Source organism: Limulus polyphemus, unplaced genomic scaffold (assembly GCF_000517525.1).
Source record: "Limulus polyphemus unplaced genomic scaffold, Limulus_polyphemus-2.1.2 Scaffold0, whole genome shotgun sequence".
Lineage (NCBI taxonomy): Eukaryota > Metazoa > Arthropoda > Merostomata > Xiphosura > Limulidae > Limulus > Limulus polyphemus.
Genome location: NW_013665610.1, coordinates 2,748,294 through 2,765,328, shown reverse-complemented (window position 1 = coordinate 2,765,328; position 17,035 = coordinate 2,748,294). Strand labels below are relative to the sequence as shown.

Below are 17,035 nucleotides of genomic sequence, written 5' to 3'. Positions count from 1 at the left end.
CCCACTTTTCACTATAAAATAAAAGACATATATAACTGAGTGTGCAATTAAAAAAAATCATCAGTATTAAAAAACTTGCTTGTTTATGAGATGGTATTACCTACACAGGGGTCCAGGGACCATAGGTTGGGAACCACTGTCCTAGGTCCTTGCTAACATTACAGTGTTTCATTATTCTGTTAAAGAATTACATTCAGCCAAACATTTTTTTTATTGTAGGAGCAATAAATTGACAAATTGAAATTGTGACTTATGAAATTGTTTTTGCCAAAGTTGCCCAAGTACTTCATCTTTACTGGTTGTTGCTTTGTAGTATTTTGGTTTTGGACATGATCTTGTTTGTAAGTAGGTTTCATAGATGTTAAGAAAAAGTGATTTCTCATATATTGTTATTGGAATGTAAATTTCTATAACTAATTTACCTGGTTACTGTAAGGTACTAATAATTACCAGTTTTTACTATAACTTGGGATTTAAATTCTGGTTGCTGCTGACAAGGGGAAAAGCAAGACTTCTTCTGCCAGCAAGGATCATAGTGTGTTTTATCTTTGAATAAATAATTTTTTTTGAATTTAGCTGTTTTGAAGGAGTACATATGTAATAAAAAAAATCATCACAAACCAAAATGTTAACAAACTCGTATATCCTTTTAAAATTAGGAAATTGTTTTGGTTTTTTTCTTGCTGGGCTGAGACCTGGACTATATTTTTAATTTATAATTAATAATTAATAAACTATCATTATATTAGAAAAACACCTGGACATGTTTTTTCTTGTTTTTTTGTAACTTAATATTTTGAATTATTACTTATGTCTAAGATTTTATTGTGCATATTGAAGCATCATGGCATCTGAGTGAACAGAAAAATTAATTCATTTTAGGTTATGTTTGAGACTATAATCAAAAAGTATTATAAAACTTTTGTTTTTTGTTGTAATATTCAGCTAATTTAGTGTTATTGGATATAAACTGGGCTTTTTTTCATTATAACTTTGAAACACCTAAATATTTTAGGCAAATTAGTTTATTTTGAAGTGTACAGTGTTACATCCTCTGTGTCAAATTCTTAGAAGATTCAGTTCCAGGTTGTCAATTTGTCCAGAAACTGACTAGGAAAAACTTTCTTTCCGGTTTTATTATTTTATTGATGAAGATTTTCTGACCTTTTATAAATTGTGAAGTTTTTTTTCAGGTGACATTTTGATGATTAATGGTTGTATTTCAGCTGCTTATTAAATATGCACCTTGAAGAATGTAGTGGCTTAAAACAAAAGATAAAAAAATAATATTTTAACCAAACAAAATAACTCGGTTATTAATGTCAATTTTTTTTTGTCTGATTTTCAATATAGTTTTCCCCATAATTTTTTACTTGTAAGTGTATGCTTAAATGATTTGAATTGTAAAATTTATTTTAATTTTTTGTTTAGTTTCTTATTGTAGTGTTAGTTTTATTTTTATTTATTTTCAGTCACTACATCTCTTAATTTTCAACTCCCAGATTTTTGCATACTTTATAGTTGTGCTTCATTACTATGTTCATAACCAATTTTGATGTGAAAGTTTATACTCACAGTTTCAGTTTTTACATTGTATTTCAAGTCATCTTTTGAGCCTCTTTGTTCTGTTTTTGTTTTTGACATTTTTTGGTTTCCCATTTTTATTTAATTATAAAATATTAGCAAACATTTAACTGAAAAAAAAGAAGAGAAAGAAATGGAATATTTTTATAAAGTACCTCTAAAGTTGTACATCATTGTGACTCACTACGCAGAAAATAAACAAAGGAGATAGTATACACATTGATGTATACACACTACTAAGATTTGAACATTATAAAGGTAGTTTGCTGTAGTTACAATGCAAGGATATTTAACTTTTCTTCTGATATGAAAATCTTCCATAGGTGAAATCTGTGTCAAAGACTTGGGCTGAAAGAGCTGGTCTGCCATCTCATGTTGTAACCATGCTAAATAACTTCCCTTCACATCTCCACCCAATGTCTCAGTTTAGTGCAGCTATTACAGCATGTAACACAGAAAGCAAGTTTGCTAAAGCATATTCTGAAGGAGTTCCCAAAGCCACTTACTGGGAGGTAAGCATAAATGTTCTCTACTAATTAAGAATATAATAATTAACATTTGCTTAATATATAATTGATAAGTTCTATCATACAAGCATAGAGCCAAGATTTTCTGTAAGAATTTTAGTCATGAATGTACGTGTAAATGCAGTTATTTTTAATATTTAATAAGAATTCTACATTTATTATCTGGATTTGTTCTTTTGGTTTTCCAACTGGAAGTGAATTATTCTTTTGTTTTATTCTACATATTACATAAAGTTTTGTTGTACGAAAATGAAGAAATTATTGGAAAATAGACATAAATATACAGTACTGTGTACTCGTAACCGATAACAATACATGTAACATTTAATGGTAGAAATGTTTTTTTTTCTATATTTATCCATCATATGTATGTATGTTAGACCTAAATTCCATGATATGCTGACAGATCAAAAAAATGGTGACCAAATAATAAAAACACTTGGCCTTTTATCTTTTATTTTCAAAAAGTAAACATATGAAAACAGCAATGTGCTGCTGTAAACCTGATTGAGTCAAGTTAATTGTATGATAAAAACTTGTACATATTCCTTTTGATCATTGTGTAACCAATTCTACCATGAATTTTCACTATGAATAATTCTACCATGAATTTTCACTGTGAATAATTCTACCATGAATTTTCAGTGTGTGAATAATTCTACCTATGAATTTTCAGTGTGTGAATAATTCTCCTATGAATTTTCAGTGTGTGAATAATTCTCCTATGAATTTTTCAAGTGTGTGAATAATTCTACTATGAATTTTCAATGTGTGAATAATTCTACTATGAATTTTCAATGTGTGAACAGCTGTACCATGAGCTTTGAATGCATAAACCATTCTACCATGATTTTTACAAAAAAGTTTTATCATTTTGAAATTAGAAAAATCTTAGGACTATCACTAGTACCTGATTACATTTTGTGTACTTCTCACTGGTCACAAGACTTTTCAAGATGGTATCTCACAAGAGAGTAAGTGTGAGAGTTGGGCTAGTAATAATTAGATATAGTTTTCAAATAGAACATAATAAATGTTTTTATTATGTTGCAGTAGATGACTAGTGTGATTTTGTATTCAGTGTTATTGAAAGACAAATAAATGTTAGTGTTCATAAAAGGAGCTTAATGGTGTTTATAGAATCCATGTAAACATATTTTTAGTTTTATGACTTCGAAGGTCATTCTCTGGGATATAATTTTACAGAGAATCTTTAATAAAAACATTCAAATACCATTTTTCAACAAAATATAAATTACCTAAATTAAATAAGTTTTTTCAAAATGTACAAACACAAAATACAATCCTTTTGTAAGTTAACTAGGTTAGAATATATTAAAAAATAAATTAGTTTAAACTTATCAAATATCTTCCTTTCTATTCCTTTAAATTATACTTTCTCTTGTTATTATAGAAAAGCAATTTATTTCCCTAATCTTCAATAACTTAATACAAAATATACCTCTTGCTTTATTCTCCTTTATTTTCCAACTATATGTACACACATTTGCCTGTTGAAAAGCTTATTTTCTCTTTCATGTTATGTTCCTCTTAAAAATTCATCATTTTTAATAGTTCCATTAACTTTATTAGTAGTATATAATTGAGTAACTCTTTTTCCATTGGAAATTTTGTTAAATGATGTTTTGTATTATAAGAATATGCAGTGTACAGGGTTGTGTGTACAGTATGATAGTTTTATTTTATTATTTACAGCACACTTTTGAAGATGCTCTGGATTTGATTGCCAAATTGCCAACCATTGCTGCCACTATCTATCGCAACTTGTACAAAGATGGAAGCAGTATTGGTGCTATAGATGTTAATAAGGATTGGTCAGCAAACTTTACATCTATGCTTGGATATGATGACCCCAACTTTACAGAGTTAATAAGACTGTACCTTACTATCCACAGGTGAACAGGAAAAATGTCATAATTGTGTATAAATGTATTTTGGAACATTTGATCTTGTAAATTATATATATATATAGTAATGTGGTTTTGAACATTCTTGTTTATTTAGTCAAAATGTAATTTAATTATTGTATAAGTTACATCATTTTTAACTTTGGCTGCTGTTTAATAAACTAGTAGATTTTTTTGTGTGTTTACTTCTAAATCTTATATTAAAACTTGTTGCTGAAATGAAGATTTATATTATTTAGGGGATTGTAAAATTGTTTTAAAATTAAAGCTTATTTACCAATTTTTAATGTTGAAACACACGTTTAATATTAATTTCTGTTCTTACAGTGACCATGAAGGAGGAAATGTCAGTGCTCATTCTGTCCATCTTGTTGGAAGTGCCCTCTCTGACCCTTACTTATCATTTGCAGCTGGTATGAATGGTCTGGCAGGACCTCTTCATGGTCTTGCAAACCAGGTTAGCTCAGAGTTAAAACATTGTGTTACCTGAATTGAAATGGATATATATATATACTAATTCTGTTCATCTAACTTGCACTTTTGTATATAAAAAAATCAATGTTTTGTAAGTAAAATGAGATAATGTAATTCGTGTGCTGAGCATTTTGAATATTACTTGTGGGATGTGTTTTCAAGTGAATACTTTTTATTATATATCTTCACAAATCAATTGTTTTCTTACTATGGTAATAATATTTCATTTGTATATATTTCATGGAAGTAACTTTTAAATGCTCTGCATATCAATGCATGCAGTGCTTTAAGGACATAGTGTGTTTATATTTGTGCATTGTAAACTGCTATGAGAGATCAATGCATGAGGTGCTTTAAGGACATTGTGTATTTATATTAGTTCACTTTAAACTGCTACCAGAGATCACTACATAAGTTGCTTTAAGGACATTGTGTGTTTATATTTGTGCACTGTAAACTGTTATCAGAGACCAGTGCATGAGATGCTTTAAGGACATAGTGTGTGTATTAATCCTTTTGCCACTGGTGTCCTTTTCTGCATATGATACAAAGTTTTAGTGTCTTACATCCAAAATTTTATAAAACTATTTTTTGTTTATGTTATGCCAATTGGTATAGCATAAAATCTTAGCTAATAATCCATATTTTAATGGTATATAAGTTTTAAGTTCTTAATTCTTTCAGGCAAAATTTTAAAAAATCCTGAATTTCTCCTAGTGTGACACACTTGACATATTTTCTCTAGGTATTTTTTCCTCTCTACATGTATTTTATCCACCACCCCTTCAAAATGTACGAAATTAAATGTAAATTACTCACTATAAAATCCTCATTGCTCAGATAAACCATAATTTTATAGCTTTCAATTTTGTTTGGTTACAGAGCTATCAAATAAAAAATCAGACCCTTCCTGCCACACCCACCTGTCACATCCTCTCTTTCAGGATTTCTTAATAGTTCTCTCTTGTTTAATTACATATTACCTATAACCAATAGAAAGTCAAGGTTTTCATCTATCAAATGACATATTTTATAATGTGTTCTGAACAGATAAGTGGCAGTTTCACTCAGAGTACAAGCTTCATTCCCATAGGAAAATTAACAACTAGCCTGGATGAATTTGTAACGACTCTTGTCGCATAGTTAGAAAGCCAGAAAAGTTTTAAGAGTTATGGGAAATTGTCAAAATTTTTGCATGTTATTAGAGTATGTTCTTTGGTGCATTATTTACTTAAATAAAAATTATTTAGTGCATTGCTACCATTAGTATAAATAGTAGGGTTAACTTTTGTTAGCAATCAACAGCAAGAAAAAAGATTAGATAAGTACTTCATTTCTTGTTTATTATTTATTTATTATTATAAATACAATTAAAATGTAAAATAGGGATCTTTTTGAGGTTAGTTAAGATTAAATTAGGTAAAATAAATAATAATATAATAAGGCTCATAGTAGCTTGAGGGTAATGTAATTCGATAGCATAACACGAGCTGCACATTCCTAGAGTGATTTACAACTTATAATAGCGTGAATAGTAGTTAGACACAGTTCAAAGGGCAATAAAATAAATACATTTCATTATGAATAGATATATATATATATATATACTGTTACAAGCTTAAAGCTGCTTAGGATAAACGAATGTAGTTGCATGTTACATTTTGAAGTCATTCTAGAAAGTTTTTATAGGTGCTTCAGATTTATTTAGATTTTTTGTGTGTGGTTATGAGGTCAGTCAAATTTACCAATCGCGTATAGAGATAGAGTAGAGAAAGTAACAAATAAAATATAAAGTTTTTACTAAAAATAAATGTTTGAAATGTATTTAAGAGGTTTTAGAAATTTGAGATTTTTGAGATGAAGAACTTGGTTTGCACATGGACTATTCAAAACAAATACAGAATATATTCATGGACAAATCTTTATTGTAGTGTATTAAAAAGTACTTCACTAAAAAATATGATTTTTTGTATGTGAAAGACTGCCAAATTTTGTGAAGATTTACACATATATATTGAAAGTTAAAAGTATTAAATCTATAAAGACTTCAAACAAGTACAAAGAAGTCGTGTGGTCAGTCAAATTGACCAAGCCTGTGTTGAGAGAGTTAATATGTTATAAACTGTCATTTTTTGTCATAGCTGTATGTATGTGGAATACCTTCTTTACCAGTAATATTTTTTAGCCAACTGACATCTGTAAATAAAATTCAAAGAATATACTTAAGTGACAATAGTATCTCTCTTTCAAAGTCTAACTTAGACTTTTTATTGTTGAACTTTTTGACATTTTGCATAATCTGTAATGTTTTTAGAGTTTCTCAAAGTTAATTCTAAGTGAAATGATGCATATCAATTGTTTGTAAGCCTATAAGTTTGTAAGTTGGGAACTTTCTACTGTTTCATTTTTTCAGACTCCTGAAATACCAGAAAAATTATTTAGTTGGAAATAATTATTTTGTACACTTGGTACTTCCATCTGTATTTTTTGCAGTAAAGAACATAAATGGAAAGGCTTTAATAAAAACTTTTTGTATTCACTAGTTGTACTTTATGAATCTCAGCAAATATGAATGTAATCTATAGTTGCTTCAAATTTTTTTTCTCTGAACTCCTGCTATAAATACTTAATGTCTCATGTCTTTCCAAACATAACAGGAGTAGATGAAGACTTTATTGGCTTCACTGATCTTTCTCATAGCTTTTGACATACTTAGCAAAAATTTTAAAAAAAATTATCATTCAGTTTTTGCATAGCAAAATACTTAAATAAACATTGATAAATGTTTGTTTATTTTTCATTTATTATGAGTGTTTTTTCTTTTTGTGTATGTATGTGATTAATATCTGATATACAATTTAATTTTTCTTGTGCTGTTCAAGAAACATAACAGAAATACTAGTGAACATCTGGACTAAAGATTAGAAGTTCTGAGAGCATTTTGAACTTTTTTGAAAAGTTTACTTTCCTTCTTGAGGTTTTTTCATCAATTTCTTGTTTACTTCAAAACCTGTGATACACTTTAACATTTCAGTTTGCATGTTTTTTAAACAAATAACTAAGTATTAGAAGATCTTTGTAAAGAAATTTATTATTAATTTATAAATGTTAATAAATGAAAATTTTCTTCTGGGTGTTATATCATATAGCTCAAGTTTGTATTAAAGTGTAGATATTATGTATAAACACAATGTTTCTAAAATGTATATAAGCAAAAATTTTACACAACTTCATTTTATATATTCATGTAGAAACAAAAGAACAGATATGATTTTCATATATTAGTTTATGTATCAATAATAATTTTTATTGATACAGTGAGTATTGGTAAGGCTGAGCAGTTATGTTGACTAAGGAAAATGTCATCTATTTTATTAATAAATCATAGAAAAAGTTTAAATGAATACTTTCAGTCTGAAATATCATAAGATATTTTTTTGTTTACAGTAATTGAGCAATGGCTACTTTTGTTTAGGTATGTGAAACTTAATAAATCACTTGAGGCCAAAACTTAAATTGTTCAAAACCAAATCACACCTAGCAAGACAGAACTTTTAATTTGAAGTGAACTCTGCTTTTTGTCTGAAACATTTAAACTAAATTTTTACATTATGTCTTAATAATCTAGGATAACACTATAGGCTGAGTTAATTCACTAAAAGTAATAGTATAAAGAAGCAAAGTAAACATGCATACATAATAAGAAAGACAAAAGTTAAAAAATAATAGATAAATAATCTTTTACACTTGCATGTTTCCAGGAAGTTCTGGTTTGGCTCAGAAAGCTACAAAAAGACTTGGGTCCTGATGCTAGTGAAGAAGAAGTGAAAGAGTTTGTTTGGAAAACCTTAAAGTCTGGACAGGTAACATAAAAGTCATTTTGTACAAATATCCTAGGACTAAAGTTGAAGTGTTTTAAATCTATAAGATAAGTTTTTAATATGGCTAAACAGGTATAAGAAGGTATTATTTAGATGTGATAAACCTAAGGGAAAAAATACTGTTTAAATGAACATAATAAAAAGAACTTTATAAAGCCCTACTGATTATACTTTTTGTAAAATACAAGGTTTTAAAACTTTAAAATACCTTTTAATATGCTGATATTTTATTTTTGAAATGATTTCTAATAAAATATTTAATAATTTCTGTTAATTTTCTTTACCTTGAATTACATAACATGTTCATTTCATAATCATAAAGCATTTATGGCATCTTTTACCAATTGATTTACATTATTCAAATCAGGTAAACTTACCTCTGAATTACTTAAGCCTTTCCTTGTTGATTTTGTACCTGTTTGAAAGACATTTGAATTCTAAAAACGTGAAGTTTGTCAACAAGCACTTAGTTTTAGCTGTTACATTGGAGAGCTCCATTGAATATCTGAAGCATAACCTTGTAACACTTTACTGAAACTGACTTTAAATTAAACTGCTACTTTTCATAAAACTTTGCTTTTCATATCTGTCCATTTGTGGACTACTGGAAAAAAATTAGATTTTTGATTGTTTTTTTCTCAAAACACTTGTACATCTAAACTTTCATTTTATATATATACACACCATATACTTGAACCTTCTAAAGGTATGAAAAAAAAATGTATAACATTACTAATAGTAACAACATACTTTTATTGTGTCTAAAGGAAAACCACTAATACTAAAGATAATTAAAACAGTTTTCTTTTAATATTAACAAGTTTAATTCTATATAGTTTCAATGGGATGAAGTACATATACAAGTACCTTTTTTACATATTTAATTTCACTGGTAAGCATGGTCAAGCTGCCAGAAAATCCCACAGTTGTTGCATCTGATCAAGAGGTGCATTCTTTGTGAAGATAGAGTTAAACAATTTATAATATATTTATTTGCAAAAGCTATAAAGTTTTGTGTTTGTACATGTAATAACCATTTCTACAAGGTTCTAAATGAGATTTAGAAAATGTTCTTTAAATATGATATGAAAGGACTGGTATTTAACCAGTAACTATGACTCTCTTAAGGTAGCCAAATGCCTTGTCATCTAATTAGTGACGTGCATGAATGGATTAACGAGATTCCCACTGTCCCTATCTACTATCTAGCGAAACCACAGCCAAGGGAACGGGCTTGGAGAAATCGGCAGGGAAAGAATAATTATTAAATCATTATACATTGTGATTTGTTGAGTTAATTTTTGTCTATATTTTTTCCTAAAATTTATTAATAGAAAAAGTAAGTAGTCATACTGTACCTTTGTTTGATGTTCTTTGGTTTAAATATTTAGGTACTGGGTATGGTGCAGTGATTAATGTGCTCAGACTATGAATCTGAAGGTGCATGATTTGTAAAATTGTACTCTGCACTTTGTGGGCCATAAGTGTGCTATAAAAGTAAAGGTTTGAGGAAAACAAGAATTGGCAGTGACCTTGTGGACTAGCTGCCTACCATCTAGTCTATCAGTTCAAAATTAGGGAAAAATGATACACAGATACCCTTTGTGTAGTCTTTTGAGAAAATTCGGAAACAAACAACTAGTTGGTTTAAAAATGTAGGATCTGAGTTTCAAATCAGCATTACAGTGGGTATAATGTTATTGGAAACATCTTTTATTTTTCTTTCTATCTTTGCAAAAACACTTTTGGCTATTAATTTTCATTGTGTAATATGACCTATATCTAGGTACTATGTCAAGGTCATTGTTTTAGAATTATATATTTAATATTTTTTTCTAATTTATGTATTATTTAACTTTGATACTTATTGTAGATAAATTTATGTATACTTGCAAAATTACATTCTAAATTTTATATATTTTGTATCCTCTTTACAATTGAAGTAAGTAGGCCTTCTGCCTGATGCACATCATTAGGATTAGGAATGAGAGTTTTTCCAAGATTTGCTATTTTTGATGGTTTTTATAGTGGACTTGTATTAGCTTTAGGATTAGCATATGATATGGGAAACTCGTTAATTTCCCTGGTTTTACCTACTGCAGTTTATTAAATTGATTCAGGGTGTCATATATTATTTTACTCATGATAATTACTACAGTTGGTTTTGTAAATGCCAGTTGCGTAATGAATTATCAAAGGTATCTGGTAATGCCAAAGTTAAAACGTAATAAGCTATAAATGGTGGCATGGGTCATCCCTTTTCAGTATTTTGAGTTAAAACTCACATTGTTCATCCAACATAAAGGTACCCATGTTACTTGTGGCATTAAACATCACTTTTTTTTTATGTCATCTTCATGTGTTTTGTTACAACCTCTGCTCAGTTGAATGCTCATTCATGACATTAAGGTAATGAAGTTGAAATGTTGTTAAATTCAAACTGTTTGATTAATGGCTTATCCATTTAAACTCTTATGTATGGATGATCCACTGAGTTCCTTTGTCAAATTTCATGAACAACTTGTGACACTAGACAGTCAGATGGGCAACTATACTTCATATACATGCAGGTAGTAAGTTACTTGTAACAAGTACACTTCCAATCTATATATTAAAAGTTTTATTGCTTCTATTAACATTGCTTTTAAAAACTGCATATATTGTGTTGAAAACCCATTTTTTATCGTACAGTTTTTTTTAATTTTGTAATTTTTTTCTTGATAAGGTTGTACCAGGTTATGGACATGCTGTTCTGCGAAGGACTGACCCTCGTTACATTGTTCAACGAGATTTTGCATTGAAACATCTTCCCGATGATCCAATGTTCAAGCTAGTCTCTCAACTCTACAAAATTGTTCCACAGATTCTGCTTGAGCTGGGAAAAGTGAAGAACCCATGGCCTAACGTAGATGCACATAGTGGAGTTTTGTTACAAGTAAGTTATTGTTTTTGCTTTAAAGGTTTTTATATCATTTTGAAATCAAATCTTTTTTTAGCTGATAGTTTGATCACTCTTTTGTGCCTCATAAAAACATAAACTTTGCTTTGAAAATTTAAGTAGCTGTATGTATTTATGTACACACACACACACACACACACACACACTATTTAGTCTATTTACTTGGAACTTTGTTACTGAACATATATAACCTCCAAGTGTATATTGTATTAAAGCATAACCGATATTAAAAAAATTTTTGCATTAAATATATTATTACCTGAAGTATATATGGGTTGTTGTTATTATTATTATTATATTTATTAAATTTGAGTGGTGAAGGGTTTCCTGTGCTAAATACAGATTATCCTGTGCACTTAATATACACTATCCTACCAAAAGTCATGTGACATGGGTAGTTATGAATAAAACTTGTCTTTATTCCAACAAATTAATAGCGTGTTGGCCTGCCTTTGGTCTTAATGACTGCTTCAATGCATCGTGGAGGAATGTCTACTCATTTCTGGTAGAAAACTGGTGGTATTGTGCTCCACTCTGTTAAAGCATTAGTAAGCTCCACTACTGAACAGGGCCATCTTGGCCTTGCCCTGATTCTGCATTCCTGTTCATCCCAAAAATGTTCTATCAGGTTGAAGTCGGGGCTCTGTGCTGGCCACTCCAATGTTTCGATGTTATTCTCTTCAAACCACACATTCACAATCCTTGCTTTGTGACATGGAGCGTTATCATGTTGGAAGGTGTAAGGGCCGGTAACATAAAATTACCATAATTTAGAACACGTAGAACAGGTAATAAGCATTCTCCATACCCAAACACGTCCATCAGACTGGAAGAGCATGTAGCGTGACTTGTTGCTCCATAGGACCGATTTCCATTGATCCACAATCCAGGTTCAGTGTGCTTTGCCCCATGCCAATCGATGGTGTGCATTTGTTTTTGTTATCAACTCCTTGTAGGCTGCAGCTCATCAGTGAACATTCATGACTTGCAGCTCTCAACATGCCGTGGAAACACTTAAAGGATTGCCTGTGGTTGCTCGCATCTCAAAACACAGATTCTGTAAGGTTTGATGGCGAGATGAAGCAGCCAACCTTCTCAAAGAGTATCAGCTCCTGTCAATCAGTATTTTATGCCTACTTGGTTGTTTCTTGGACTCATTTTAACCTGTGTACTTCCATTTCTTCAGCACGTTGCCAATTGTCAGCCTAAGAATGTATAATTGTTGTGCAATAGCACATACAGATATTTTCCCCAAATGACATCCAACTATCCTTCCCTTCTGAAACTCTGTTAGCTCTTTCTATACACTAATCGTTTGGCATACAAGTACGAAATAACTTGCAAGCAAACTGCTGATCACTTTTATAGGCCAAACTATTTGTATATTTCGTCATCACATCCATTTTCTTGCAATCAGAGGTGTGTCCCATGACTTTTGGTAGGATAGTGTAGATTGTGCAACATTATTTTTTATCAAGTTTGGGTTGAAAAGTGTTACCTGTACAAGATATGGATTGTGCAGTATTGCGTGTACAAAGTATTAGTTGTGCACTGCTATCTGCAATCTTCTGTTGCTGTACAAAATATGTGTTGTACATCATTAACTGTACTAATTGTAGTTTATGTGGCATTACTTTTACTAAATTTCAGTAGAATAATGAGAATTCACATAAACTAAAACCAGCCTATAATTCTTAGACATTTTATGGTTATGGAACAGTGTGTGCCAGAAGATGATGGTAAACTGAGCAGAATTGTGTAATTTACTAAAAACAAACAAGCATTGGCCTTTTATATCAAAGCTAATTTTTAAAATATGAATATAAAATCATTTTAAATTTAAAGTATGAAGACAAAAGACTTGTGACAATGTAAATGTAATCTTAATGTCAATATAGTATACATATTCTAAATGCAAGTTTTCACCTTCAGAAATGACAAATAATGGCTACAATTTTCCATGTTCTACCATTTTTTTCATGTGCTGCTTTGCAGTATGTACATAATTATATAGCAGGAATAAATGTCTTTTAAATTGGGCTAAATTGTTTTCAACAGTTGATTTAGTATAAATTGTGCAAGCTTGACATTTAAAATATTCTGACATACTTTGTCATCATATACTTCTATTCACTGATGATATATTTTCTTTTCAGTATTATGGTATGACAGAAATGCAGTTCTACACTGTTCTGTTTGGTGTTTCTCGAGCTCTGGGAACTGCTTCATCATTAGTGTGGGACCGTGCACTTGGCTTACCTATTGAACGACCCAAGTCTATGACAACAGAAGGATTAATGAAGCTTGTTGGTGCCATATAATGTTAGCAACTTTCTAGGTACTGAGACAAATTCTTACTTTTTTCAAAGCTGTTTTACCATTAAAGATTGTGGAAATATACCTTTGAAAAACTATAATACTTGTAGTGCTGAGGTGGTAGTTTTTGTGTTTTTTGTACCTGACAGACATCCTATTTTGTGAGAAAAATAATACATTTACTCCAGTGAACTAACATGGAAAACATTTTTATCATTGTTAAACAGTTGTTTATGGGGAAAAAAAAGAAAATAAGACATGTTTCAAATATTTCTCCAGGGTTTCTGATAGTGATGAGTCTTGTGAAGCTCTTATTGTGTTTTTATTACTTTTGTTTTATCTTTTTTGTTATCTTTTTTTATTACTTTTTACAAACAGTATTTAAATTTAAAAAAAAATATTACTGTGCCTGTGGTTTATAGTTTGCATGTTAATGTAATCTACAGTTTTAAACTAGAATGATGGGATACTCTACACTTACAGAATTTAGGGCTTTAGTACAAATTTGGTGATAAGTTTTTGAAAAAAAGTGAAGTTTTTGTTAAAAACATAATCAATTTTCCACATTGAATGATATAAACAAAAAAGAGCTGTATACATTTTGCAGGACATTATTTAATGAAGTTCTGTCACAGTGAATTAAACATCTATAAGCTTATCCACTATGATGTAGATTTTACTGGAATGTTTCTTCATGTTTTAAAGATTTGTATTTGGATTAAACTTGATCCTTTCCCAACTCTTCATCATAAGGGTAAAATCAGGAATGTATAAATATTTACTCAAATATGAAAGTGCAACTATAAAATCTAGCATATGTTTTAAAAAAAAGTAAACACACCATCATAAGCATTGTCTTTTTATCTTAAAAAGTTCTACCTCATTTTCTCCTAACTTCTAATTAAAGAAAAGTAAAAAACATTTTGAATCTCAGTTTTCTAGGAGGATCTTAACACCATGTAATCTGATTGTGTTTCTATGGCATGAACATTTCTAATGGCAATTTATTGTTTTAATATCTTAATGTTCTCACCATATTTTTTAAATTCCAATTAAATGTTTGTACCAAAACAAATCTTATTTTTTATACATTAAACAATTTTTGAGGTAACTGTCACATGTGATTTTTATTATGTGAGACAAGTACATTATTAAAGCTGGTCCTTGTAGCTTCATGTTCAATTTCAGTGATCAGTACCTTGATAACTAGTTAAGTTTCTTACTACTCATACAAAATAAATGGTCATAAGGACTTTTCCCTTATTGACTAAGTTGTTGTAAGCATTGTAATGTTTATCTTTGAATTGTTAACTTTTGTAAAAGCATGTTTTTCCTGTCTCATCTAGTAAACTTTAAATCTGAAATGTTATTTTATAGAAACTTACACTATTTGTGATATTGTCAAACCTAATTTGTCATGACTTTCTATTCATTTGTTTTTTTTATTATTTCAGTTACAAATCTACTTTCATTTTTAATGCCATATTTACCACTTTGTCTTGCTCTATATTATTTTATTTTTTTGTTTATATTTATCCTAATATACAGTTGTCTTCTTCATTTTTTGTTCATTAAATCTAAGATTAATGGTATTAAGATGCAGTCATTCAATCAATGAAATTAATAGCAATAGATATGTATCTTCACCAAATTATTTCAGTGGAAGATTTTTTTAGAAGGAAACATAAGTAAGATTAGATTGTAAAACATGCACTTAATTTTGGAGTCCTATTTTAAATATTAATTAGCTTGTAAGAACAGATAGAACTTCTACTTTTTATTTGCACAATTTTTTAGGAAACATTTTCAACATAACTAAGTGGTTAAAAGGTGAAAAACTTGATGTTATATCTTTTTTTAATATATTTCCTACATGATTCTTGTCATTTATTACCAGAAACACCTGGATATAGATAGTATCTGTAATTCAGCTCTGCCGTTGTATATAAACATACAATATTAAGGACTGTAGACAAATTATTTGGGTGGAATAAAATCTTTGTTGGTTCTCAGTTTTATTGTTGTTGTTTTACAAGTTTTACTTTTAAGAAGCACAGATGCAAGAATATCAAGGTTATAGAGAGCACCAAAGATATGTAAGTAACTTTTCTTAACGAGACCAATCCTATCAATGCATGACAGCTTCAATTATGAATTATATAAATGACTAGCTTGGATCTAAAATGCTACACAAAAAATAAGAAAATTGTTGTGTATGTACAACTTTTATAAAGTAAAGGAAACCCTAATAGCAGTAGATGTGGTTTTACTGTAACATCAACGAACACTTAAATAGTGGTGGAAAGAGCTATTGTAATAGCATTAAACAGAATAAACAATGATATAAAAATAAATTTATAAGATATGAAACAACTATTGGAATTAGGAATTAACAACTGTTTTATCTTTGAAAAAACTTCTACATACTAAGAGAAGGTCTAGGAAATAAGAAGTCCTTTATCTGTAGTATTATCAGTGTTATTGCTCATCAGTATAGATTAAAGGAGAAGAAGAAATAAGATGGTTCTTTGAACACATTAACAAACTACATAAAAACAAAACTCAAAACAGAAAAAAAATAAAATGGTTATATAAATTTCCTGAATATGATCATAAAGAAAGAAAAGAAACAGTTTGGAGATTCATCAAAAGAAGGCTCGTGAAAGAACTTGTGTAAATTGGTTTTGTGCATACGATAAAGTAAAAATCAATTCCCCAGTGGAACAGCAGTAAGTCTTCGGATTTGCAATGCTACAATTAGAGGTGTGATAGCCTGATGTAACAAAACACAGTAAAAATCATAACGTAAAAAGGACATGAAAAAAAAGTACCCTCTAAGTATAATTGATGACACAATGAAGTAAGGAAAAAACCAAGAAAAAATAAACACATACAAGAAAAACAAGAGAACTGACCAAAACACCCAAGAAGAGCAAGAGAAGAAATGTATTGTAGGTGTTATTAGTGAAAATCAGAAACTAACATTAAACGTTTTTTTCACCAAAGTTGTATAATAATGAAAAAATTTAGCATTGTCACAGTGTATAAAATATAATGTTTAGACTGCAAAAGTTTCTATGTAAAAGATAGGAAAATAATGATCAGATACAAATAACATGAAAAATGAAGAGAGTCAAAAGTAATTAACCATGTGATTGGAAAACGACTGAAAATGAACTTTAAACAAATTTCATCTTATAAATATGAATACAAATAAATAATGTACAAGTACCATTTTTCTTTATTAAAAGGAAAAATGGTATTCCCTGTAATTACAGAAGCATTTTTTGGATGGCTTAGTGAGTTGAGCTGCAAATCAAAGGGTCAAAAATTCAAGACACGGTTTCTTTACTGAATGAGCTGCAA

General features: G+C 29.4%; 1 protein-coding gene across 3 annotated transcripts in view; it reads left to right on the top strand.

Annotated features, from left to right (window-relative positions):
• Nucleotides 1–15,681, top strand: part of LOC106478541 (probable citrate synthase 2, mitochondrial) — a 40,988-nt gene extending 25,307 nt beyond the window's left edge. For all 3 annotated transcript variants that reach the window (XM_022381981.1, XM_013939126.2, XM_022381878.1), the window contains exons 5-10: nt 1,908–2,096; nt 3,828–4,027; nt 4,367–4,496; nt 8,275–8,376; nt 11,120–11,329; nt 13,510–15,681. In XM_022381981.1, coding sequence (XP_022237689.1) covers nt 1,908–2,096; nt 3,828–4,027; nt 4,367–4,496; nt 8,275–8,376; nt 11,120–11,329; nt 13,510–13,674 — 996 coding nt within the window. In that variant the 3' untranslated portion in view covers nt 13,675–15,681. The remainder of the gene's footprint in view (nt 1–1,907; nt 2,097–3,827; nt 4,028–4,366; nt 4,497–8,274; nt 8,377–11,119; nt 11,330–13,509) is intronic.
• The last annotated feature ends 1,354 nt before the right edge of the window (nt 15,682–17,035 follow it).